Source organism: Ostrinia furnacalis, unplaced genomic scaffold, assembly GCF_004193835.3.
Source record: "Ostrinia furnacalis isolate ACB-3 unplaced genomic scaffold, ASM419383v2 OfSCF1110, whole genome shotgun sequence".
NCBI lineage: Eukaryota > Metazoa > Arthropoda > Insecta > Lepidoptera > Crambidae > Ostrinia > Ostrinia furnacalis.
In genome coordinates this window covers 487,172-512,829 of record NW_021131349.1, presented here as the reverse complement: position 1 = coordinate 512,829, position 25,658 = coordinate 487,172, and the positions used below count along the sequence as shown (strand labels likewise).

At 36.2% G+C, this 25,658-nt stretch overlaps 3 protein-coding genes across 5 annotated transcripts; 2 read left to right on the top strand and 1 right to left on the bottom strand.

Annotated features, from left to right (window-relative positions):
- Positions 1-1,271: 1,271 nt before the first annotated feature.
- Positions 1,272-2,503, top strand: LOC114351203 (uncharacterized). Its single transcript, XM_028302318.1, has 2 exons — positions 1,272-1,627; positions 2,029-2,503. Exons 1-2 carry the CDS (start codon positions 1,432-1,434, stop codon positions 2,196-2,198), a joined length of 366 nt encoding a protein of 121 aa, XP_028158119.1. The 5' UTR covers positions 1,272-1,431; the 3' UTR covers positions 2,199-2,503.
- On the bottom strand, positions 2,426-20,046 carry LOC114351201 (peroxisomal multifunctional enzyme type 2). 3 transcript variants are annotated; one of them, XM_028302315.1, is made up of 15 exons: positions 19,903-20,046; positions 19,554-19,744; positions 18,895-19,040; positions 18,520-18,671; positions 16,072-16,243; positions 12,984-13,090; positions 11,656-11,785; positions 11,216-11,312; positions 9,792-9,952; positions 7,361-7,487; positions 6,130-6,313; positions 4,786-4,908; positions 4,019-4,176; positions 3,260-3,448; positions 2,426-2,946 (listed from the first exon to the last, which is right to left on the bottom strand). In XM_028302315.1, the coding sequence occupies exons 2-15, from the start codon at positions 19,741-19,743 to the stop codon at positions 2,735-2,737; spliced, it is 2,148 nt and encodes a 715-aa protein (XP_028158116.1). In that variant the 5' UTR covers position 19,744; positions 19,903-20,046; the 3' UTR covers positions 2,426-2,734. The 3 variants fall into 3 exon arrangements, with proteins under 3 accessions (XP_028158116.1, XP_028158117.1, XP_028158118.1); XM_028302316.1 differs by lacking the exons at positions 16,072-16,243; positions 18,520-18,671; positions 18,895-19,040; positions 19,554-19,744; positions 19,903-20,046 and adding an exon at positions 14,883-15,058; XM_028302317.1 differs by lacking the exons at positions 6,130-6,313; positions 7,361-7,487; positions 9,792-9,952; ... (6 more) ...; positions 19,554-19,744; positions 19,903-20,046 and adding an exon at positions 5,060-5,081.
- Positions 20,047-22,560: 2,514 nt separating this feature from the next.
- Positions 22,561-24,197, top strand: LOC114351219 (uncharacterized). The gene is made up of 5 exons (XM_028302337.1): positions 22,561-22,775; positions 22,852-23,057; positions 23,202-23,411; positions 23,548-23,702; positions 23,911-24,197. The coding sequence occupies exons 1-5, from the start codon at positions 22,691-22,693 to the stop codon at positions 24,170-24,172; spliced, it is 918 nt and encodes a 305-aa protein (XP_028158138.1). The 5' UTR covers positions 22,561-22,690; the 3' UTR covers positions 24,173-24,197.
- The last annotated feature ends 1,461 nt before the right edge of the window (positions 24,198-25,658 follow it).

Genomic DNA, 25,658 nt, shown 5'->3' with positions numbered 1-25,658 from the left:
TCATTATTAAAGACCTTCGCCGACCGTTTTTGTACGCAGCGCGGCTTGTATAAAAAAAGGTTTATTTTAAAATTGCGTTGATTGAGATGTTACGGCTCGGGAGCTCGATATTGCTTTTTTTTTCAGCCAGTTCCTGTCGGCCTCTATCGACCTTCTTATCGAAATGTTTAAAAAATGTTTGAAGAAGGATTGTAACCGGTACAATACAATTTTATTTATACCTATGTTGACTATGTTGTGTGATGTTGATTAATTTAAAGAATAGTTATGCGAACATTATTTTATCGGTAGGTAGGCCTAGGTACGTTTAAAACTGACTGAAATACTTATGTAGAGCTCGCTTAGCGGAAAAGTAAAACCTCATGTTTGGCAGTTTGCAACATCACTCACTACCAAGTTCTTTCAAGAAGTCCGCGTGCAAGTATAGGAATAAGTAAGATTATTGATAAATTATGTCATAATGTGGTTATGACTCATAACCACTACAATTTTTACCAAATATTACTTAAGCACGCACACGCACGGCACACCGCACGCACGAATACTTAAATGTAGAGCTCTGCATAAAACTCTAAAGAATTTTGAAGCGGAATCTATATTAGAACCAAAGTTAAGTACCTACCTACTTATCTTATTCTTAATTTTGTAGGTTTTTAACTAATGGCAATTGACAACCAAACCTCCTCTTTAGGAGGTTCATTTATGCCAATGTCGAGTGGTTTCTTGATTAATTTGTACAATAGAACATGGGTGCTTTAGTTCTATTGCTTTTCGTGGAGACGAGATATGTATGCCCGTAAGTAAGCAGGTTTCAAGACGCTATATCGGGGCTATATCGCTTAAATTCGAAGTGTTTCTAGGTTTTTATATAATATTTATCACTTAACTGCACTTTAAAACCCAAAATAACACTAGATTTGTACTCTAAAGTCTATAAAATAATAAATGAAAACCTTTAAAACAGATCGAACACGCTTGCCGTTCAACTACCCTCCCTTCACGGAATCAGTGGTGTAGGTATACTTACTGTGTACTTAGTGCCTGGTAATTTTAAATAGCAAAGTGTTTCTGTCACTTACGAAATATTATAATACAAAGGAGAATTCGAGATCCTTTATGGTAAGTTATTAAATTAAAGAGCCACTTTTATAAAAATGGTTTATCGGAAAAATCCATCGCACATTATTTTGTGAATAGGAACGTATTTAATAAAAAATTGACATTGACAGTTAAGTTGACAGCTTGTGTCAGAAAGGAGAAAAAAAAACAAGGCTTCGTTTGTTTGTGTTGTTCAGTGTTGTTGTTGGACTTCTCACTTTTTCTTTTGTTTTTGTTTGCTGACGAACTTATCTTTTAAGTTAGGCTTGCTTTGTTTTCTGTAAATTGCTATTAAAGGTTGTACATGTAGATTTGAACAGTAAGTAAGCAGATATGGCTTTCCCGCGAAAATATTTGTTAAAAGATCTACTTCATCAACCAACACCCATCGAAGTGTGGCTCCAAGGAACTATAGAACAGACCGTTGGGAAGGATATCTTGATTATCTCGGACTGTTCCGGCATCAGGGCGAAAATAACTAAGTGCGAAACGGCCGATGGAGTTATCGACAAAAATTCACTGCAGAAAGGTGAGACGACCTTGTAAAGTAACTTTGATTTTAATTTTATATGGCTTTATTTCAAATCTATACCTAAGTTCTTATTTTTAGTTAAGTGCTTTACTCAATTTTTATTGCATGGTGAATGATAAAACAATTACATGATAATAGAATATTTAATAATAATAATATTTATGACTGAAAGAACCCAATTATTGTGGTATTACTTAAGTCTTTTAAGGTGTCATGCATGATTTAGAAAAACTGAAACCACATTACTAAATGAATAGCCACTCTGACTAAGGGAGTTGTTGGGACTCTGTCTCGTCAAGCCTACAAGTAATATCTCTGCATCTTTGAGTCAGGAGCTTTATTGGATGGCATAAAAGTATATTAAATTGGTCCTGTGAAGATATTTTTACTATTTGCAGGCACATATTGCTGTATCATAGGAACAGCTATCAAAACTAAGGGTTTGCCTGAAATTCAAGCAAACAAGTTCATAGATTTAAGCATGAAGCCTCAAATGAAAAATTCTTGGGAAAATGAAGTTAAAGAAGCAAATTTAGTTCTACAAGGAAAAGTTGTACCTGCTGTTTAAAATAAGTCACTGGTTTTCTTGAGTAATTGTGAAGTTACTTACTTATTATAATGTTGTTAAAAATTAAACTTGTCATCTTCCTTTGTATTGTAATTAATCTACAACAGAATTAATCCAGAAAAGAGATTCCATTAGTTAAACATATTGAAAATGAAACATAGGTTTCTTAAAGAAAACAACATTTGTAAATTTTTAATTTTATTGAGAAATATTTCTGGATTTGATATTGTATTGCTTTGTGAATATGAATCGAAATAAACCTCATACATCTGACCTAGCCTAGATGCACTGGAAATAACAATACACTAGTAAAAAAATTTATTATAAATAAAAAATACTTATCATAGTGGAAATAACATTGATAAAATATTCATTCAAAAATATTACCTAAACCCTCTATACGTTTGTTAATATCCCATTTATGTAAATATAAATTGATAACATTCATAAAGTATTTAATACTCGTCCTAAATGCGACAACATATTACTCTTTTATACATTTCACCTTAATGAATACGATATAAAGTGGTGTAGTCTTATAGTTTAGCCTCAGTCTTGAGTAGGGGTTGCAGTTTCTGCGCCAGCATGATGTTGCCAGTGATCTTGAGTCTTCCCTTCATGAAGGCAACTTGTGGGCTGAGCTTGCCAGACGCGAGCTCTACTAAGTCACTGTCTGATAGAGTCATGGTGGTGTCAGCTTTGCCGCTGGGCGCACCCTCCTTGACTTCGGCTGATTTCAAGTCGAGAGCTGTGGAAAAAAGATAGGAAAATGATATTTTGTTTTCGGCTTTGTTCGAATTCTGTGTTAAAAATTAGATACCATTCAGGAGAAGGCAGCGGTAGTGATCCAGTTTGGTTAGGATAAGGGTATACTGGGTGGTCAACCGGATAGTTCAGAAATATGATTATGTGGTCGAAAGGAACATGGTTAAAACTTTAGTGTGATCAAGCTATGCCAAAAAACTTGTCCAATTTAACTAAGTAAACTGCTCAAGTTTTTTTAATAACTAAGTGAACTGGTCAAGTATTTTTAAAATAAATATTATTATGTTGGTACGTACTCCACTGCTTGACAGTTTTGCCGTCTTGCGTGATGTTGTAAAGGAACACCGCGTTGATGCTCTTTGCCTTGGCGGGATTCTTGGCCACCTCCTCCTTAATCTTGGCGAAGAGTCCGTCGCTCTGCAGTTCAGAGGCCGACGCAGCCGACGGACGGACCTTGCTGACATTCTTCAGGTCGACGTAAGCGCCTGAAAGATAACAATGACGTTTAAAAACCTTGAAGAATCAAAGGGCATCGTTTCGGTTCATAAATGAGAAGCCCCAAATAAAGAATCACAATTAGTCAACTGACTTGCGTAATGTAAATGACAATATTACAGTCGAGAAGTTCAAGGTAAACACTTGACGTCTGCTGTTAACAGCCTCTTAATGAATGTAAAATGGAAGCACAAATAAAATCAGACTCACAATAACAACAATTTACAAACAACATCATAATGTTACTTGGGTAAGACTAAGACGATCGGCCTTTTTTCCCTTGGCATAAGGCAGTCAACAAAAATATGATCACTTTTAAACATATTGTTAGAAAACAGTCCTGTAAAATGTAATCTAAAATACTTGATGTCTGGGGCGGATTACCAATCCAAAGATGTGCGGTGAAAACAAACTTAACAAACGGTATTTTAATGAAATCGGTAACTACCTCCTACCTCTAAATAAAAACTACAAGAGTTTGATGAAAATAAAACGTTTGAAATTAGCCTTAGCAACCTACTTCCAAATAAAAACATTTCCCATTGCCGATAATGTCTCACCTGAAATAACGACGTTTCCAGACTCCTTGACCTTAGTCTGGAAGTGCACCCTCTTGCCTTCCAACCACATCTCGGTGGCGAGCGTCTGTCCCGGCATGACTGGCTTGGCGAAGCGGACTTTGATCGCCTTCACGTTACCAGAGTCGTTGTCGGCGTATCTGTGTAATGATTACATGTTATTAGTTTTATTTCAGGACTAGCTGACCCGGCGAACTTTGTTCCGCCTTAATGGCAATAAATAAGCAGACTTTTTTTTTATTTCGAACGGGATAAAAAGTATCCTAAGTCCTTCTCCTGGCTCTAAACTACCTCCCTGACAATTTTCAGCTAAATCGGTTCAGCCGTATAAGTGAAGTAATTAACACGACTTTCTTTTATATATATAGATTATTTATTTAGTAGGTTCTACCCGTGGCTTCCGATTTTGGCCAGTCACAGAATCGCGACACTTCAAATATGGCAGTGAAAACTTTTCTGAAGCACTCTTCACTTCTTTCTATAAACATTAAAATGAATTTCCAGATCCCTTATTTCAGAAAAAATATCCCGAAACCAACTTTCAGCCTTCATTTCCCTCTTCTAGTTATTTATTTTAGAGTTTAAATTTGCAATAACTCGTACACAGATAAATTGGTAGAACAAATTGAAATGCAATGTAAAAGATTAACTGAAATATTACTTATTAAAAAGAAAATATAAACAACACGCGAAAAAAAACCGTATTCAGACGTGCATGCCAGTATTATACAAAAAAAAAATTCACTTACTTGGCCAAGATGTGCCTCACGGAGAATCCAAGAGAAGCGAGTCCGTGAAGAATCGGCTTCTCGTAACCGCTTGCAACAGCAACGTTCGGGTCAATGTGCAGAGGGTTGTAGTCTCCAGACAACCTACAACAGAAAACACACTTCACTCTAAAGTATCCAACAACTTACTGCAGCTACAACACTAAATAATTCACGGGCCAAAGTTCATATACCAAGGGCATCTTATGAATTTCAATATGCGTAGTTAGGTAACAAAAAATAACTGCTTGCTAACCTTTTCAGTCGCTAAAGGAAGAATGAAACAAAACAGTATTTGGTTGGATTGTCTGGGCCAGGAAGGGATAAAAGTCATAGTCGATAGAGTTATCTTTTTAAATTATGATTAATGGACATGGTTTATCTTATCAATGGTTTAGACTTATTTGCAGATAACAAGACTGCCTTTTAATTTAGGGCTGATTTTTCAATCCTCAGATATCTTTTATCTGAAGAATAACCTTGTCATTTTGACATATTTCCCATACTGAAACTGTCAATGTGCCAAACTTATTCTTCAGATAAAAGTTATCTGACGATTGAAAAATCAGCCCTTATTTAATGATAAGAATACAATACGCATTTTGAAATAAGATTATTGAATTCGTAAAAGATTAAATGGTTATACTAGGCAAACTGTTAAATGCTACTTAGTAAACATAAAAAAATTAAGACTAAATTAATTAAAAACACTTGTCATTCATTAGGTACTGGCATCTCCCAGCTAAAAGGGCGAGGCCTACCCACTAAAACCCGACGGTGTCCTCTAGTTTTTTTTTTTTTTTTTTTTTTTTTTTTTTTTAAGAAAACAAACAGCATGAGTTTATACATGTGAACTTAAAAAATATTTAATATATATATTTAAAAAATATATATAAATAGTTCCTATGAAACGTAGCCGCGAGTTATTGTCCTAAAATTGGACATTCTTCCGGGGCTCCGTCTCAGGCTAACCCTTACGAGCGAGCCGGATTATGGACCTCGAGCGAGCCGGATTAGGGATCTCGAACGAACCGGATTAGGAACCTCGAGCGAGTCGGATTAGGGACCTCTCTTTGTTTTCTAACGTCGAGAAATGCTTTGCGCATACCCACTGGTCGATAGGGCTGGCGAGTGGGTTATGTGGGACTCTCCCCTCCTGCTCACTAAAAACCGACGGTGTCCGGAGCCCAATGAAACGGAGCCGCGAGTTATTGTCCTAGCTTGGATAGTCGTCCGCAGCTCCGCCTCAGGCTAAAAACTTGCTCACGAGCGAGCCTCTCCGGCTCCGAGAATGACTAGGGACCTCCCTAACCTAGGTAGTCTCACCTGTAAAGAGCCGCCTGGTCCTCAGCAGTGCGTTGTTCTACGACCGCATCAGGAGCGCGTTTGGGCGGCGCCTGCACGTCGACAGCTAGGGCACTCTTGCGCGGGCCTCCGAAGCCGCCCTGGCCCACCACGAAGATGTGCTGTTGGGTGCGAGCGACCATTTTCTTGTTCTGGTAGAGCTCGCCTGGCAACAACATTTAATGTAAATTTTACTTCCAGTACATACTACATCCCACTGCAGGGTGAAGGCCTGGGATTGGTGGAAGGATTATAAAGCAAGTGTGGTCGCTGCGTGAGGTTACTAAACCTTTGTTTGTCACCTGTCATCCACTTTACAACGGAGGGAAGTCGAACCTTAACTTCGAACTCCTATGTTCTTATGATTAATTTTGTTGCAGGTCCAATGACAGTTTAACTTTCCCGCGGGATAAACTTGACCTTCACTGGTTGGGTTTTTATTGGCGGTCAAGCTGTAGATACTGGGGCTACACAGGAGTTGCAGCGGTGGGAACGGGAGGTGGGAATAGTCTTGAAAGTATGGTCGCTTATTAACAGATCTTCAGCGGCGTTACTCCGAAAAACGTTATCCAAAGTTTCGAATGTTGCCATCGCTCTCACCCAAAGCCAGATGCCATCATGGACGATGGTGACAGATAGACCCGAAACTACATAAACAACATTTCGAAGTATCCCCGCTGATCCATTTAGTTCCTAGTAAATACACAGGACTCAGTTTTCTGTGTAAATTTTGGCCAACCACCACTTCTTATAAATTATGCTATAATAGCCATACATGTGATACGTGATATGACATAACAAAGTCCAAACAAATTATCGTGGGTACAAAAACCTTCATAAATAGTGTTATCGCAACCATAATCTAATAATATCGCTGATAACGACCAACCACAATAGAGATAATTGTAATAAAAAATGAAATAAAATGCCTACGTCTTGTTTTGTGTTAATTTAAATCCTACTTCAACCATAACCCTGTATAATTTAAGCACTAAGGCGGTGACTGACGGCGGGATTTTTGCAATTTTCGAATTGCTATGCATATGTCACACTGAAATCGACCGCAGACTGTTTATTGCGCTTTCAGTCGCGGTTTCTATCAAAGCGGAGAGAATAGGTGATGTGGAAATAACGAAATCTGACTGGTTACTTAAACACCTTATCTCCTTTTGGTGGAAACGGGGCCTAAGATAACAATTAATGTAACACTCACTGTTAACGATAGCTACGGCACTCGAGCCCTTGTCCAGCAAATCAACCACGTAGGATCTGATCTGGAAGGTGCCTTCGGTGCCGGGGAAATCATCCACGTACTCGATGAATTGCTCGCCGTGAAGGATCTAGAAAAAAAAGTGCAGTCGTATTTTTGAAGGTATTGAATTTTAATTTGCATGAATCGTAGAAGAATTTGATCACAGATCTGTGACGCATCAGTTTACGATAATGTTTTGTCAGAGGCCTAGACAAAGTAACAATGTGACAGTTTTAATGTTTAAATCATTTCACTTAGCAGTTTTTCGCAACTGTCATGATTAGTTTTTTTTAGGGGGCAGGTTAGTTCTAGCCAGGCACTTCAATAGCTAAGCAGTGTCATGGGGGGTCTTTGCCATAATCGCCATTCGCCACCTTTGGCAATCGGTTTAGCTATGGCACAATATGATACGCGGAAGGCAGGCCTCTCGGTGGACCGACTATCTGCTAAAGGTCATTGATGCGGACAGCGCAGAACCAGTCCTTTTAGATATTGTGGGGAAGCCTTTGTCTAGCAACGAACGGCAACGGCACTTTATTACACCGATCTTGTCGCTATGTTCTTCTGATTAATTTCGTTGCGGGTCCAATGACAGTTTAACTTTCCCCCGGGACAAACTTGACCTTCACTGGTTGGGTTACTGGCAGTCAAGCTGTAGATACTAGCTACACAGGAGTTGCAGCGGTGGGAACGAGAGGTGGGAATAGTCTCGTTTCAGCAGCGGACGGCATATGGTTGAAAGTTTAACCACAGAATAATAATAAGTACTACGTACAGAACTTTTACTTCGCAAAGGTATTTAAAAAAAATATGCTCAATGTCATTAACAATTTATGGTGTAATTTAGCTTGTCTCAAGAGTCAAGCACCATTTTGTTGACAAACGTCAGTGATCGGTACTGCGCCGAAGCTAACTCGGCGACTTCGGTAAAATGATGTGACGTGAGGTGCCAAACTGCAGAAAATGGCGGAGGAAATACATGATTTAGCATGAATTATCATGAATTATATTAACTACTTATTTACCTCTCAGTGTCTTCAGGCAACTTAAAAAAGTACATTCTGTGTTTTTATTATTATTTAGGCAGTTAAATACTGCACAGTATTTAGTACACCGTTTTCTTTATTTTCTTCCATCATACACAAGATTACGCGTGCGTGAGTCAATGTTCGCTCGTATTGTCGAATAGTAATCCTGTAGGGGGCCATCGTGCGTGTTTTGTTTTCGATGTAAACTCGCGGAGACGAACAGTCCTAGTTTAACTTTTAACGAATACTGAATCATGTTTGTTTAGGGTTCCGAAACGTTCAGTGCGTCGACCTCAGCTGTTTCATGTACCACTCGCTACAAATAATGTCTCAGTAAATCACCCTATTTACAGAATGTGCAGGGCCTACAATAGTCTTGACGTTGACAAGGACATATTCCAGCATACATTTCGGGTTTTTAAAAATAAATTAAGAAATGCTGATTAGATTGTTGGATTAGTTTTTGTTGTAGCTAACATTAGTTTTTGTTGTTTTATCTAAGCACTTAAGTTATTAGGCCTAGTTGTGTGCAGTTGTAATTGGTCCATAGATTTGTAAGTGATTTGTAGCTGTATTTTTTACTAAATAAGTATAGCCTGACCAGGAACATAAAAACCCTGGCATAGAGACGCGACTGTGTTAAATTAATTGGCCAACTTTATGTATCAGGATTCAGGATTACGGGTTAATTTGATATTTTCATAAATTAACGAAAAAATATTATTATAGGTAACCTGGTTTAAATAAATTAAATGAGACCATCAATCGAGCTAGTAGGATTTATTTTATTAATCATGAATAATCAAATTCAGAACTTGAATATTCAACATTACAACTGCAATGTCTGCTCATGAAAGCATCAAACTCGGTACTTCTTTCCCAATTCCATAAAATTCAACACTTAGAAAGTGACAAAAAAATTTCAAATAGGTACCTAGTTGAAACAAACCACAGCTAATTTTCATAGTGGACTGTACTATACGATAAACATGTCAGTCAATTTGATAACCTTTGTCGGAAACATTATTCAATGAAAATATTGTCCGAACCCTTAGTATTTCTCTTCGACAAATACTTTAACACATTGTGAACCACTTTTCTTTCACGACTATAAAAAGATTTTAGCAATTTTATTCACAAAATCAATTGCGCACATTTAAAATAAAGTTTGTTTACACTTTGACAGCAATAGACTGACATGCAAGTTGACATGTAAATGAAGTTTTCAGTTACTGTTGCCATTAAAAGAAATTAGTACCATTAGTTTTCCGCAACATGGCGAGGGTTTTTATGTTCCTGGTCAGGCTATAGTATTCTATGTACTGTAACTGTACCTATTAATAAATAAATAAATGTCTACTTACGTTGGTAAAGTCAGCGTGCTTTCCAGGCGGCATGGCAGCGGGCACGAGAGGCGCCTCCATACACATGCCGGCTAAGATGAAGTAGCTGGGCAGCGCTGAGAAACTCTCGTGGCTCTCGTATAAGAACTTCAGGTCGGTGGGGTTCTTGACAGACGCGCCGACTAAGGAGAACAGATAAACTCATAAAGCTCATTTATTTTTTGCAAATAGGCTTTTAAAAAGCACTATAGTTTATTAAGTACTAGCTGACCCGGCGAACTTTGTTCCGCCTTAATGGCAATAAATAACGGGATAAAAAGTATCCTATGTCCTACTCCTGGCTCTAAACTACCTCCCTGACAATTTTCAGCTAAATCGGTTCAGCCGTTCTTGAGTTATAAGTGGAGTAATTAACACGACTTTCTTTTATATAATAGACTAGCTGACCCGGCGAACTTTGTTCCGCCTTAATGGCAATAAATAAGCAGACTTTTTTTTAATTTCGAACGGGATAAAAAGTATCCTATGTCCTTCTCCTGGCTCTAAACTACCTCCCTGACAATTTTCAGCTAAATCGGTTCAGCCGTTCTTGAGTTATAAGTGGAGTAACTAACACGACTTTCTTTTATATATATAGATAGATAGAGATAGATCGTTTCATCCACGAAGACACTCACGCGCCCCACCAGACTTCCGCTTATGTTAGTGTTATCGGTACACGCTAAATTATCCATGAGTACACGCACACTACAATAATGACGCTTGGATTGCTCGGATCAAACTCCCCGTACCCCGCGCTTCTCTGGACCAAAAATTGGTGGGGCGCGTCTTCGTAGATGAAACGATCTATACATAGACCCTTTCCAGTGCACTTATTGCACATCCCAGTATTAACCCTACCACTGCGTCGGGACAATAAACGGGCCAGTGCTGAGAAGAAGCAGCGCAAGAAACTCGGTCACTACAAGCTAGTAGTTATGGGAGGAGTTATTGTAAGGACCACAGCAGACATGCTACTTTTATCATCGGCGATTTTACGAATATATCGATGCTGAATTACGTTTTGGCGACTTTGTGCATTTGATTATAGTATCGGAGACGGAATCGCGCGTTTTTGTTACCTAAAAAATTACTAAGAACCTCAAAGAAAAAACGCGTGTGCAAGCGGCATGAAATGTGGTACTTACACGAGGTTTATTGAATAGTAAAAATCGTATGCGTGACAAATTGTCGTAAAACAACAGTTGAATTAATTATACGTGTGTAAATTCTTATACCATAATATGTATGTATTTACTAGTTCCTCTATTACACAGAAAACCCTTGTTCCTTAACACACACTGATCAATGTCAGTTTTTAGTTTTTTAATAGTAATACATACCACTATGATTTTTCAAGGACAAATCTTATCTATTACGGTTTCAAAAATTTTGCAAAATCTCACCTCCGAGAGCATACAACGCCAGATCTTTCGAGTCGTAGCTGTACTCGGATCTGTAGACATTCTTGCCGCCATCCATTTTAGCGCGATCTTCGAAGTCCTACAAGAATTCAAAGAAAAACATTGTTAGAAACATAGTAATTGCAGAAAAACATTGTTAGAAACATAATAATTTGAATTGCGTCATCGATAGATATGTTTATTTGTTTGTAAGTTACTTACTATGGAACAAATTGTTGATGAATAACATTCATATTATTGTCTCAGATAAAGTTTCACATTGTGTCCTCTTTTGTTCTCATCTACATTCGTCGCGGCTTTTGTTTTTAGTTCCAACCGTTACAAAACAGACACATTATAGTGACCATAATAGTAGTCTTGGCTCTTGGAATTTTGAGTTTTATTGCCTTGACTTAAGGTATAAAACTAATCGATAACATTACCTGTAACTTTTCAGCCAGATCGATCGTGACTTCGGCGATTTTGTCCAAGTGAGTTGCGTTTTTCATGTCCACGACCTGTGGCCAGAACTGTTTGACCGACTCGATAGTGACGGCATCGGAGGGCGTTTTCCTATGAAATAGAGAAGTCAAATTATAGAGAACCTCCTCTCTTTTGTAGTAGGTTAAAATCGTTCACAAACAGTAGTTACGTAAAGATAGTTACAGTTATCACTTTGGTCGTTATCTTTATTTAAAATACCTAAGGTTTTCTTTAGATTATGTAGTGATATCTATGTATCTACATCACGACACCACATGCCATGCCAATAAAAACAAAATTATGGCCTCTGATAAAAACCGAGGGGCATGTCTCGTGCGGCAGTCTAAGGGGGAAGTAGAATAGAAAGAAGGGGTGCTTTGTGCGAAAAATCGTTTCAAAGCGTCTCGTATAAAGCGCACCATATTCTATCGATAATTACATAATTCGATTTGAAACGCCCATTTGGATTTTTGCACATCTCACCGCATCGTATCTCAAAAAGTATTCAAGAGTCATCGTATCTCAAGAAATGATTTCCCTATAAAATGTTTGCCCCGGTTAGTGCTTTCACATTAGCCGACTTTAGCAGCGCGACAAACGCGCGACAGACGCACTGCTGATAATTTCATTGGTCCAGTACTATATGACAGAAAATGCCTGCCTTCACATTGTGAAAACGCCGTACATCTAAAACAAAACACGCACGATGGCCCACCTACAGGATACTATTCGACAAGGCCTCACATACGAGCGAACATTGACTCACGCACGCGTATTCTTGTGTATGATGGAAGAAAATAAAGAAAATGGTGTACTAAATACTGTGCAGTATTTAACTGCCTAAATAATAATAAAAACACAGAATGTACTTTTTTAAGTTGCCTCAAGACAGTGCGAGGTAAATAAGTAGTTAATGTTATTCGTGATAATTCATGCTAAATCATGTATTTCCTCCGCCATTTTCCGCAGTTTGGCACCTCACGTCACATAATTTTACCGAAGTCAGCCCTATAGCTTCGGCGCAGTGCCGATCACTGACGTTTGTCAACAAAATGGTGCTTGACTCTTGAGACAGGCTAAATTACACCATATTGCTAATGACATTGAGCATACATTTTTTTAAATACCTTCGCGAAGTAAAACTTCTGTACGTAGTACTTATTATTATTCTGTGGTAGTACTTATTATTATTCTGTGTTCTGACAGTCTAATGTGAAAGCGGTTGGCTGGATCTTACCACTAGATAACTAGATCATAGAAACGTTTGAAAAGAAGGTGTGGAACGTACTTAAGAGGGGTGCCGACTGATCGCACGTAGTGCAGCTTGCTGGCATAACCCAGGGTGGAGTCGATGACGCTGCCGTTGCCTTCGAACGACTCGTGGACCATGTACGCCTGAAATAATAATAATAAATAATAATCTAAAAAAAGCGTAAATATTTTTGCCTGCGTGAGTTCCGGATCACATTAAGAATTGACCTGTGTCGCCTTTCCTATAACAGGGGGAAAAAATAAACTAGGTGGTTTCCCCCTATTATAGTTTATGGTCATGGTCATGGTCAACTGGTCAAGAGACCATGATAATAAAAACAAAATTAAATAATTAGTGAAAAGGTAACAGACAGTTACTTTCGCATTTATGATATTAGTATAGAAGTATGGATGGATACGGATCATGGCTTCGTGCGGTTTACCGCAGTGTTCATTAATTAAGTCATGTTATAAGGCAAACACGTTCTCGAAACGCAAGTTCATTTAAATTCTTAGTTCAAATGTCAACATTGTGTTTACTTAAGCATATAATATTTATAACGAAAATAAAGTTGAGAGAGTTGGCTACAAAAGCCAGCTATTTATTTAATTCTATATTTCCCACATTTCAAAATACTATACACTATCAATAATTAGATCAAGTGACAAAATAAGTAGGTACCTAAAGTACAGCTAGGTAGGTGTTTAAAGTACAGCATAATATCTGCGATTATAATCATGCTTACATAATAACAGATAAACGTTTTAGCGCCTTCATGTTTGTCGTAAATTGTTATTTATACACAGTATCTATTGAACGTATATCGCAAAGATTGAGCGATGTTGAACAAAAAGTTTTCAGATTGAAATTATTACTTAGGCTGGATTGCGCCATCTTTAAAGACGTTTAAAGTCTGTCAAACTCCATATTACATTTATTATAACCATGCCAAAAGGTGGAAGATGGAGATACTAAAATACTTGTAATACCTACATTTACCCATGTTCGCAAAATAAATATATTTGATTTGATTTGATTTGATTTGATTTGATTTGATTTGATTTGATTTGATTTGATTTGATTTGATTTGATTTGATTTGATTATATTATATGTCTAAAGGCTTTCCGTCAGTCTGAAAGTGAATAACTCTTAGGCCCAGAACAGACGGTGAAACGCAACTGCAACGAAACTGCAACTTTCTGATGATTCTTATGAATGAAACTGAAACTGAAAGTTTCAAACTGGTCGCGTCATGTGTGGTCTCTAAACGGACGCTATGGCAGAAACTTAGATGCAACTCAAAAGTAACTAGCAGTTGCAGTTGCGTTTCACCGTCTGTTCTGGGCCTTACTCCTAACCAGTGGGGCTACTCTCTAAGAGCGCTTTCATATAAGGGCGTTAGTAGCGCGACTGCAGCACGGCAGCGGCGTTTTTATAATGTGAAGACATGCTTCCGCTGTCATAAAATTTTCGGCAGCGCGTCTGTCGCGCGTTTGTCGCGCTGCTAAATCGCCTAAATGTGAAAGCGCTCTAAGACGTTACTCTAGGTTTCGAATACATTAATCGAATCGAACATACGTTAAATTTTGCGCATAAGCAAGATATTTCATCATTTTTAGATTTTAAAGACAAGGCAATAAGATTCAAAATAACATCTTATGCAGGGGAGACTCTTGAACAGATAATGGCGATATAGTATCTAATAGATACCTTATCACATTTTATTACGAATATTCGAAGTCAAAAATTTGACTATTCATATGGACAATTAAATAGCTCTTACAAATCGTCAATTAAAATTTCAAGTAAAACAATTATTTAGTACTTGCTGACGGTCACAGCAGGTAGTGCCAGCAATATACTTTATCACACTATTTTGAATCTTATTGCCTTGACTTACGATCCTAAAAAATGTACCTAAATAAAAGTCTTACCACAACAGGAGCGATGAGCTCTGGCTTCATGGCTTGGAACATTTCAGGGGGGAGAATGTCTTCTGTGAGACGAGACGCGGCGGTCGGGACGATTGTGTTCACCTTGATGTTGTATTTGTCCCCCTCCAAAGCTAAGGTGTTGGCGAAACCCACCAGACCCATCTTGGCAGCGCTATGGAACAAAATAATCNGTAATTGGAAGAAAAAAAATTCTATAAAAAATTTAAAAAAAATCTCAAAAATTTTTTGACCTCTTTTTTGTCGATAAAAATAGGTCTAGTTTCATCTATTTTCATATGTACACTTTAACGTGACTCACACTGTATAATAACAGATAAACGTTTTAGCGCATTCATGTTTGTCGTAAATTGTTATTTATACATAGTACCTATCTATTGAACGTACGTATATCGCAAAGATTAAGCGATGTTGAACAAAAAGTTTACAGATTGATTCAAATTATTACTTAGGCTGGATTGCACCATCTTTAACAGACATTAAAAGTCTGTCTAACTCCATATTATATTTATTATATTAATATGCCTAAAGGCTTTCAGTCAGTTTGAAAGTGAATAACTCTTACTCCTAACCAGTGGGGCTACTCCCTACGACCGTTTTTTACATTAGGGCGATTTTTAATCTGAAGGCATGCATCCGCTGAATTCCGCTGTCATAAAGTATGAAATTTTCGGCAGCGCGTCTAAATGTGAAAGCGCTCTAAGACATTACTCTAAGTTTCCAATACATTAATCCCTCCCACGCAAAGCGAGATGCCTTAACAGTAGTGACAGATAATAAAAAATACGTAAACGTCTCTAAAACATACGTTAACTTTTGCGCATCAGCAAGATTTTTCATCATTTTGAGATTTTAGAGACAAGGCAATAAGATTCAAAATAATAACATCCTATGCAGGGGGGACTCTTGAACAGATAGCGATATAGTATCTAATAGATACCTTATGCCTTATCACATTTTATTACGAATCTTCAAAGTCAAAAATTTTACCATTCATATGGACGTTCATATAGCTCTTTCAAATCGTCAATTAATATTTTAAGAAAAACAATTATTTAGTACTTGCTGACGGTCACAGCAGGTAGTGCCAGCAATATACTTTATCACGCTATTTTGAATCTTATTGCCTTGACTTACGATCCTAAAAAATGTACCTAAATAAAGGTCTTACCACAACAGGAGCGATGAGCTCTGGCTTCATGGCCTGGAACATTTCAGGGGGGAGAATGTCCTCTGTGAGCCGAGACGCGGCGGTCGGGACGATCGTGTTCACCTTGATGTTGTATTTGTCCCCCTCCAAAGCTAAGGTGTTGGCGAAACCCACCAGACCCATCTTGGCAGCGCTATGGAACAAAATAATCTCGATATGTAATGTGAGCCTCGCAGAGTTGATGGCCGCTAGGGCAGAAAAGTTCTCGAGTAGCGACCACTGGGCTGGAACGGGACTATTCCCACCGCTGCAACTCCTGTGTAGCCAGGATCTACAGCTTGACCGCCAATAAAAACCCAACCAGTGAAGGTCAAGTTTGTCCCGGGGGAAAGGTAAACTGTCATTGAACCCGCAACGAAATTAATGAGAGAACATAGGGGTTCGAAGTTCCACTGGGCTGGAAGACGTAGTGTGGGCACGCTCTTCACTAGGTGGACCGACGTTCTGGTGAATGTCACTGGAGGTGCCTGGATGCGGGCGGCGAAGGACCGGTTGCCGGTTGTTTTGGAAATCCTTGGGAAAAAAAGGCTTCCCCGCCTTTGTCCAGCAGTGAACGTCATTTGGCTAAAACGAGGCTATTCTCTAACGATTAATAATGTCGAAAAATAGAGGGTTCCTGTTTGAATATGTAGTAGGAATATTTAACAATTATTGTAATTTATATTGCTGTACCCAACCGGGTATGCATTTGTATGTTAGTACATAGTATGTACCTTATAGTACCCTACATTTATGTGCAATAAATAAATAAATAGTTGACAGTACTAGTCTATTTGCCAACAACATGTTGGTACTTAGTGACATTTACGTCACCAAAACTTTAACCCATCCGGGCCGATGTCAAAAAGTCACTAACTAAAATAATCTTTATTTTTATAATTTAACAAGCACTTCTAGCGGATGTCAGTATTTCTTACATTATTTTTAAACTTCATGTCCAATGATATTGTTCATAGAGATGTCTAGTCAGTTATTTATAAACAAATAATGTCAACAGTTTAAAGGCTTCATGAAAGAATACGTGTAAACAAATACTTGTTAGTAGCAAACAATAGAATAGCTCTTTGTGATAATGATGTCTCACCTCGGAGAGAATGTAGCGATTTGACGTCCTCCATTTACAATTGATGCACCGTTATGACTGGTCAACAATAACACTTGTTTAAACTGCCTTTGCTTGACCAAATCCGAAAATATTTTTATCATATTAAAAACAATTGAAGAACAGATATAGGTACTTCAAACACAACGCTTCTTACAGTGTATTTTTGTCTTTGTATATTTTATAATCAAATTTTATCAAGAATTTATTACTGTAGTTATCCGAGATAAAGAGCTATACGTATAAACTGTGAGCCGTAAGAACCGGCAAAGGTCTTTTACAGTATAATTTTTGGTTAGCGACTAAAGTCCTTGCATCGTAACATTACTTGTTATGTCAATGTAAAATATACAGTAACCCTTTTGCTTTAAGGTCGCCGTTCCATCGGCGACTTTATAACATACTATTAAGTAATATTACTATGTAGTTGTGTTTGAATATTTAACAGAAATGGGTAATTTAATTTTAAATGGCTGCTTCGTCTAGTTTCAATGACGAGCTAGTATGACACTTGAACTAGAATGACTTGCTACTTTCACTGCTTATGTAGGTAAGTAAGTTCAGAATACAAATAGTAGGTATATGTAAGTGTGAGCTAGGTAGATATCAACAAACAAACAACTCACCTATGAACAGAGAGAACAGCCCCAGATATATGCAAATTTCTCTCCTTAAGGTGGGCCTAGAATTTTACGCGAATGAAGCTGCGGGCTAATACTTGCTCATAAATAGTAAAACCCACGTCCTTTCGCTTGCCGGGTGATCCGTATTAAATCACCTGAAATTGTTAAACTTATCGAAATTTTTAAGTTATCTTACCCTGAAAGATTGTTTTTCAAGTTGAATCATTCATCACAATCACATAACGCAAGAAATTGTTTACTGTTTAGCATTTGTGAACTCATGTTCACTTCAATATTAAGTTGTTTATATTGACATTAAATGTTTAGACATAAGACTGAATGTTATCTATTACGTTTATATTTCTGCATTAAACTATGACCCCATTTGACGATAGTAATTAACAATGATTTGTTCTAAACACCCATTTAAAATTCAACTCATTAGAATTCTGTTGATTTTGAGTTAGTAGCTTCATGTAATGTAATTTTAAGACTAACTTTAGTTTTAGATAAAGCTTATGTTCTACTTTCTATCTGTTACAACTGTTATGAAGTTTAAAAAAAACCCTTTATAAGGCAGTGGGAATATAATTCCCACCATTTTTTAACCATATTCACATGTCATAAGGTCCAAAAAAAATTAAAAATAAAAGCCTCAAAAGGGTTAAATCTATTAAATCTCACCTGTAGTTGCTCTGGCCGAAGTTGCCGTAGATACCAGCATTGCTGGAAGTCATGATGATCCGTCCATACTTCTGTTTCCTGAAGTAGTCCCATGCTGCGTGTGTGGTCTTGTATGCTCCTTTCAAGTGAACAGCGTGGATAAGGTCCCAGTCCTATTAAACCAAAGCTAGAGTAAATATATGATAGACTCAAGTACACAAACTTTCCTTCATGCATAAACGTTTTAGTCCCATTTAGTACTACATATTTAGTACCATTTAGTACCATTAAAAAGCCTTTAATGTTGTGAAAAGAGAGCATATTTTGATATCTCTCTTTCCATTTTACCGCATTTATATCAAAATATTACAGTCAAATAATAATGTTACAACATACCTGCTCTGGCAGTTTAAGGAAACTCTTATCACGGAGGATGCCAGCGTTATTGATGAGGATATCAATTCGGCCAAAGTTGTCAATAGCTGTTTTGATGATCTTTTCTCCTTCCACAACAGAGTTGTAATCGGCTACTGCCACTCCACCTAAGATTTAAAATAATACACAATCTAATTTATGAAACATATTTTGAAAGAATAAAAATTTTTTTACTGCGCACTTCAAAATTTTATATTTTTAAATTAAACCTGTAGTAAGTTTAATACAAATCAAAGTATATGTATGACATTTTGTGCACATCAGATGTTGTATTAAGTAATTTTACCCATAACATAAAGAGAATGTTGTTTGAAAACAACTTTTACCAATTCTCATAACAAAATTTACCATGCATGTATAAAGTTTCTTTTCCATACTTTAGAATAAGACAAAATTGTTTTCTAGATCAATATTACATAAACCTGATTAGACAATCAATGATAAAAGTATTATGTTGGAATGTAGGTATGTTACTGGTATAAAAAAAATCTTTATAGATTTTACTGTAAAATAATTATCTATTGAAACACAGTTTAGTATAATTCACAGTCTAATCATTTGCAAAATCAAAGTTATTCATGGTGTAAGTAACATAATCAAAGTTCAAAACAATTACTAACCTTTGTCCTTAATTTCCTTAACAACGGCGTCGGCAAAGTTAGATTTGCCGGAGCCATCTCTGGCGGATCCGAGGTCATTCACAACCACTTTAGCACCTCTAGAGGCCAACAGCAGAGCGTACGCCCTGCCCAAACCTCCTCCGGCACCGGTCACGACTGCTACACGTCCGTCGAATCGCAGTTGGTCCATCCTTGCCGGCAAACAAACGCAAAATGAGGCAGGCGAGACTCACACAACGAAATTTAAACAAAGCTATTAAAATGAGCAAAGTCCACTATCAAAAGTGCAAAATAACGACGCGATAAGATACAAATTTATGACGATACAACATAGTTATCAACAATTTACCTGGATTGAACACGAAACTTAGTAGATATTTATATAATTCTGATATAGGCTCAGAATTTATGTAGGTAATCTACGTAAAAAGTTTATTTTATTTGAGAAAATTACAAAACAAACTCGTCTCGTCGTTCGTTTGACAACTAACTTTTTTTTTTAATTGACAACGTCATTTTATCAATTTAACTAGAGGTGTGTAATAACGGATATTAAATCAAATCAAAACTTGAATTTCGGACCTTTTATTGGTATCGTTTGATAGAGCTCGTGAAGCACTTTTTTTCTATATCTTGGACAAGGACCAGTGTTTGCCAGAAGGTTACTTTTGTAACCTTTTAGGTTACTTTTGAACTGCTGTGGTTACTTTTAGCTTACACTAATGAAAAGGTTACTTTTAGGTGATTTTTCAGAAATTGTAGAATTAACTTTACAGGTTATTCAGTAAAAAATATTAATAGTGACAATTTAAAAATTATGTCATAAAGTGCATTTAAACTTGAATTTGATTTATTATTTGAGTATTTATATGAGTTTTAGCGAATATTTTTCGATAATAAAACGCGTGAAAAAATAAAAACCATGAAACGTTTTTATACTACTGGTCACTTTTCGAATTTAGATGATCAATTGTATTCNCTTGCAACGGATGAGCTAGAAGGCAGACATGGAGCTGGTTGGCTTAGAACCCGGTGTGACGAAGGCAAATACTTGATTCATCTGTGCTTGGTTCAGGTGGCATGCTGATTACAATGCCTACTTTATAAAATTACATTATTGCATTAAAAATCTAATCTGTCTTTCTTGTGATGCTTTTGGGTTATAGATTTATGTAGAAAAATGACAGAACTGTAGTCTGTATGTATGACGAGTTTTGCTCGATTTTAGGCAAAAAACTGATTTATCTGTGCGTGATTCATATGGTCAGGGCCCTATATGAATCATAAAATGAATTAGTTTTTGGTCTATCAAGCACCAAAAAAGGGTTTTTTAGCTAAGAATGACATCCCAGACTGCATCTCACTTAAGACCAGGTGCGATTGAATTGTTATGAATAAAAAAAAAACACTATCATTTTTATGCTAAGAAAAGAATAATTTATGTGTTTAAACAGTAAATAAGTAGTATATTCGTTAAGCTAGCAACCATAACACAAGCATATTTGTTGCTTATTTTGTGGCTAAATGGCGTTGTATAAAATTGCCCAACGATTTATTTATTTTTATTATTATTTCAGCTACACTTAAGGCGTCCATAGCACATAATAATATACTGCTGAGCATAGGCCTCCAATGATTTCGAGATTAACTGATTGCCATTGCCACAACCTCTATAAGCTCATCTCACCTTCTTCACCTTGTAGGTAGACGTCTTAACAACAATAGCTTGGATAAGTAATACAGCTCGGTAAAGTCATCTAAAATACCTTAGTGCCATAAGATGAAAGTCTACATCCAGTGTGTGTTATCAGTGATGACAAATTGTACTGAAAAGCGGCCTCTTACTGTAGGCTTACGAACCACAAAGTTGCATAGTGTACTATGGAGTGAACTATGCTTTTTTTTTTATGCAATCGAATCTGAAATGAGGAGATCCGTAAACGATCTAAAGTCGCATGGTGGCATAGTCCGATGTTTTAGCAAGCTGAAGTGATAATGGGCAGGACACATAGTATACAGAAGTGATGGCCGATGGGATAGCACGTTTCTAGAGTGGAAGCCACGTGCCGGAAAGCTCAGTGTAGAACGTCCTCCCACAGGAAGGCGCAGGATGCAGGCCGCTACCAACCGGTCATTATGGAAATCATTGGGAGAGGCTTATGTTCAGATGAAATGATTATGATGATGACAAAATATTATGGATGTATACTAAAGTTAAAAAAAAAATGTTTTTTCACGAATTATTGTGGAATCGTTTCATTTTTTCATAACAACAGATCATTGTTTTTGTTATAATATGATTATTTTCTTAATTTAGAGCCAATTGTACATAAAGATTATAAATTTTATTTCTGTTTTTGATTAATATGTAACAAATTCTGATTCATATGGGCACAAAATATTTGAACGTCGATATCTTGAAAACTACTTTACAAAAACGAGTCCCTTATCCAAATATATGTTATTGGGTGTACCTATTTTCATATGAGTCTATGTTACAAACCTCAAATTGAATTTGAAATTTGTCCATATGAATCAGCCGAAGAATGCGATTTCGAAGAAGTGCCCTTTAACTAGAGGTGTGTAATAACGGATATTAAATCAAATCAAAACTTGAATTTCGGACCTTTTATTAGTATCGTTTGATAGAGGTCGTGAAGCATTTTTTTTCGATAACTTGGACAAGGACTTTCTATTTCCCATGCAGACATTAATGATAAAAGCGAGGTACCTAAATAGCCAGTGCATTCGATAATTAGTCACTTAACATCAGAAAACAAAATAAATGAGTTTTATAAGAGTTTTTATGATTTTTTTATGTGTTGTTTGCGTTCTGTATTTAAATATGTATTAAATAAGAGCGAGTACATGTTCGCTTCAACTTTCGTATATTTGCTCGGCTTTCTCTACATATGGCGAAAATTATCTAATCCAATACTAAAAAAAATACTAAGAAAATTTTTTTTTTACGTTTTTTTGACATTTGTTGTACTTTGTCTATGGTTGGTTCGTTCCGTTCGTTTCATTCAATTTCGAACCGAAATTAGTTTGTTTACTCTTACATTTTAGTGAGTTTTTCAGTGTAAAATTGGTGGCCTTTATGTTGGCTTTTATTGGTACTTAGGCAAAACTACAAGATGTCTAGCTATGGGCAAGAACCTTCTTGGCAACGAGATGATAATATGTATCAAAACAACATCGTTGTCTCGGATCCCTTAGCAAGTGTGTAGTCTATTTTTGTTTTTATTTATAAAAATCACAACGACATTGACTTGTTATGTGTATCTTCTTATTGCAGTTATATACAATGAAGGCCTGTGGCGTCTAAACAAAGTATCACCAATGTACAACTTGCAGTACGGTGCATTGAAGCTCAAACTATATGCATCTAAAATTCGTCAATCGCTTGTGAGCTCAGTTGCTGCTAACACTCTAAAATACACTGTCACAATTGAGGAGCAGCCACATCTCAAATATTCTGAGGAAGATGCTAATGGTATAGTGGTAAGTGTTTTGAAGCTGTATCTTAATAATGTAAGCTCTAATTATATCATAAATACCACAAAACCTAGCTCATAATTATGTACACTGACATAAAAATAGAGCTAGATGCTAACATAATATTTCATGATTTGTAACATATTTTAGGTAACAGTGTCATCAACCCAAGAAAACAATGCTAAGACTAAAGTGGCTTATTCCGCAATATTTGTATCATGGGGTGTGAGTTGCGCTGTAGATGGAGCCACACATCTGCCCTACATGCTGGAAAAAGGGGAACAAAGAGTGGGCACTGCTGTAAAGGCATTCATGCAGACTATGTTTGACTGTCATATACATCAATTTGTGTTTACACAGGTATGCATATCATGCAGGTATTATATATAAATATATATTTACCATTATATGTATAAAATCCAATTAATGATGTAGTACTTTGTTAGTTTGTCCAGGTTTCCTTACACATGTAATTTTAATGGATTTTCATTTTCAGCGGCAACTATTGGAATTTGGCTTCACTTTTATTGAAAGTGACACATCCCGAACTTCTGACCAGTTTACATTCATCTACAAAACTCCTCGAGTTGACCACAAAGATAAGCTAAAGTTATCATTTGACATTGGGGATGTCCATATAATATGGAATGGGTAAGATTCTCTTTGTAAATAATTTTCAATGCAGTAAATAATTATTTTATTTAAATATCAGTGGTCCTAGTGGCTATCTGTAGGGAACTACATTAACCTACTCCTGTGTCCATTTCTGTGTATAGAACAGAGTCAAGTACTTTTCCTCATATCTATCAATTGAGCAAAAAGATCCTTCTCAGTAATAGTTTAATATTTTTATTTTCAGTATAAAAGAAGAAGCAGTTGAGAAATCAGAACTTATAAATCGAGCATACCAAATACTTCAGAATCAAATATTCTACATGATCATGTTGGACATTACTGTGTTCGATTTATGTGAAATTTCCTTACCAAAAGCAGAAGTCAAAAGCAGTGGCATCGTAAAAATGAAAACTCCAGAAATGGTAAACTGTGTTTTTACGGTTCTGAATGAAATTAGCTTAATCAAAACAATATCTGATACAGACTCTAGTGTAGGTTCAACATAGTATTGATTACAATTTTTGACTCATTTGTCATGTTTTATTTGCTAATTTATTTCATACACAAAAGATTTTCTGTGATGCAGATCTGGTCCGCATGCAGGCATTTCATTATTGAATACGTTTTTCCTCTCACAATTTTAGGTTTTACTAATCTAGATAAGGATTATGAAATAAAAATGTTATTGGTTTTTCAACATTTACTTTCATGAATTACACCTTACAAATGTGTTTGCATATTGTAACCTTATAAAATATTTATCATATCATTACAATGTGCTAAACTTAAAAATAACCTATTTTGTAATCACGTCTTTCATTATCTTGCAAGCAGTCCTTTCCATTCTTTGAGTTTATAATGAGATGTTCAATGTGTCATTTAAATTTGTTCTTGTGCAAGATTATTATAAAATAGGCCACCACCAAGAAGCATTAAAATTACGCCTGGAGATTTTTTCACTGATTAAAAACTATTTAATCCAACTGTAGTATAAAACTTACTGAATATGATGTAGGTAATATGATAAATATGATTCATTTCAAATCAATATTACAATTTTTAAAAAACAATCACATAAAATTACCATTGAAATCTCATTGCAGCTTGTCAGGTACACACCTGCTTTACAACACAAGAATATTGTGGGCATAGACTTTATAAAATAAAAGAAAAAGCATCTTTTATAACGCAAAATATAATTGTAGCTAATAGATGAACCTGCTCAAAAACAGACTAGCCATATGAATTAAAATAAACTATTTAATAAGTCAAACATTTAACTATTCACATCGAAATTCAAACCGCAGCAGGATTACGCCAATTTACCACATCTCTTGCGTTATAACCAATATAACACAAACATTGGACTACATTATATGAATACACAACATTCATGTACTTTTATATAAATGCCAGATTAAAAATATTGTGAAACCTTTAATAAATATGCAAAACAAAATATACACCAACATACATTACACACAAACTGCGTAAAGCATTTTGCGATGATTTACAAGTTCGACTACCTACGTTATGTAGTCGCCATAGTCGTGCCATAGTAATCTAATGTAATTTATTATTTACGACTGAGAAAAATCTATTGATTTCGTTATTTCTACTGTTTATAAACAACACTATTTACGATTCTGAATTAAGATATCTTTCATTGTCGGTAACATGGTCCAAATCACATTAATTTATAACTATCAATTGGAAGTCGACACTATGTAGGTATTTTATAAAATGTTTAGAGACAGTTTCTATTGAAATACAACTTACGCCATCCTAGATTAGTAGATGAAGGAAATTCCTTCCTATTTAAAAAAACATGCGGATTTATAAACATGATACATCTTAGTTGATAAGCCATCTCATAAAAAAGTCATGTGACTGCGTATTTACTAAAGTAGGCGTTGCCTTTGACATATCGTTAGAAAATTGTTGACTCGAGCATAATCTACTCCTATTGATACAATACTCACTTTAGCACCT

Bases quoted from the DNA above. Each gene is read 5' to 3' on its own strand.
- LOC114351203 (XM_028302318.1), top strand. From the start codon at position 1,432: ATGGCTTTCCCGCGAAAATATTTGTTAAAAGATCTACTTCATCAACCA. The intron at 1,628-2,028 runs GTGAGACGACCT...TACTATTTGCAG, and splicing joins CAAAAATTCACTGCAGAAAG to GCACATATTGCTGTATCATA.
- LOC114351201 (XM_028302315.1), bottom strand. From the start codon at position 19,743: ATGGACCAACTGCGATTCGACGGACGTGTAGCAGTCGTGACCGGTGCC. The intron at 19,041-19,553 runs GTTAGTAATTGT...TTTAAATCTTAG, and splicing joins TAAGGAAATTAAGGACAAAG to GTGGAGTGGCAGTAGCCGAT. The intron at 18,672-18,894 runs GTATGTTGTAAC...TTGGTTTAATAG, and splicing joins TCCTTAAACTGCCAGAGCAG to GACTGGGACCTTATCCACGC.
- LOC114351219 (XM_028302337.1), top strand. From the start codon at position 22,691: ATGTCTAGCTATGGGCAAGAACCTTCTTGGCAACGAGATGATAATATG. The intron at 22,776-22,851 runs GTGTGTAGTCTA...TTCTTATTGCAG, and splicing joins TGTCTCGGATCCCTTAGCAA to TTATATACAATGAAGGCCTG. The intron at 23,703-23,910 runs GTAAGATTCTCT...TTTTATTTTCAG, and splicing joins GTCCATATAATATGGAATGG to TATAAAAGAAGAAGCAGTTG.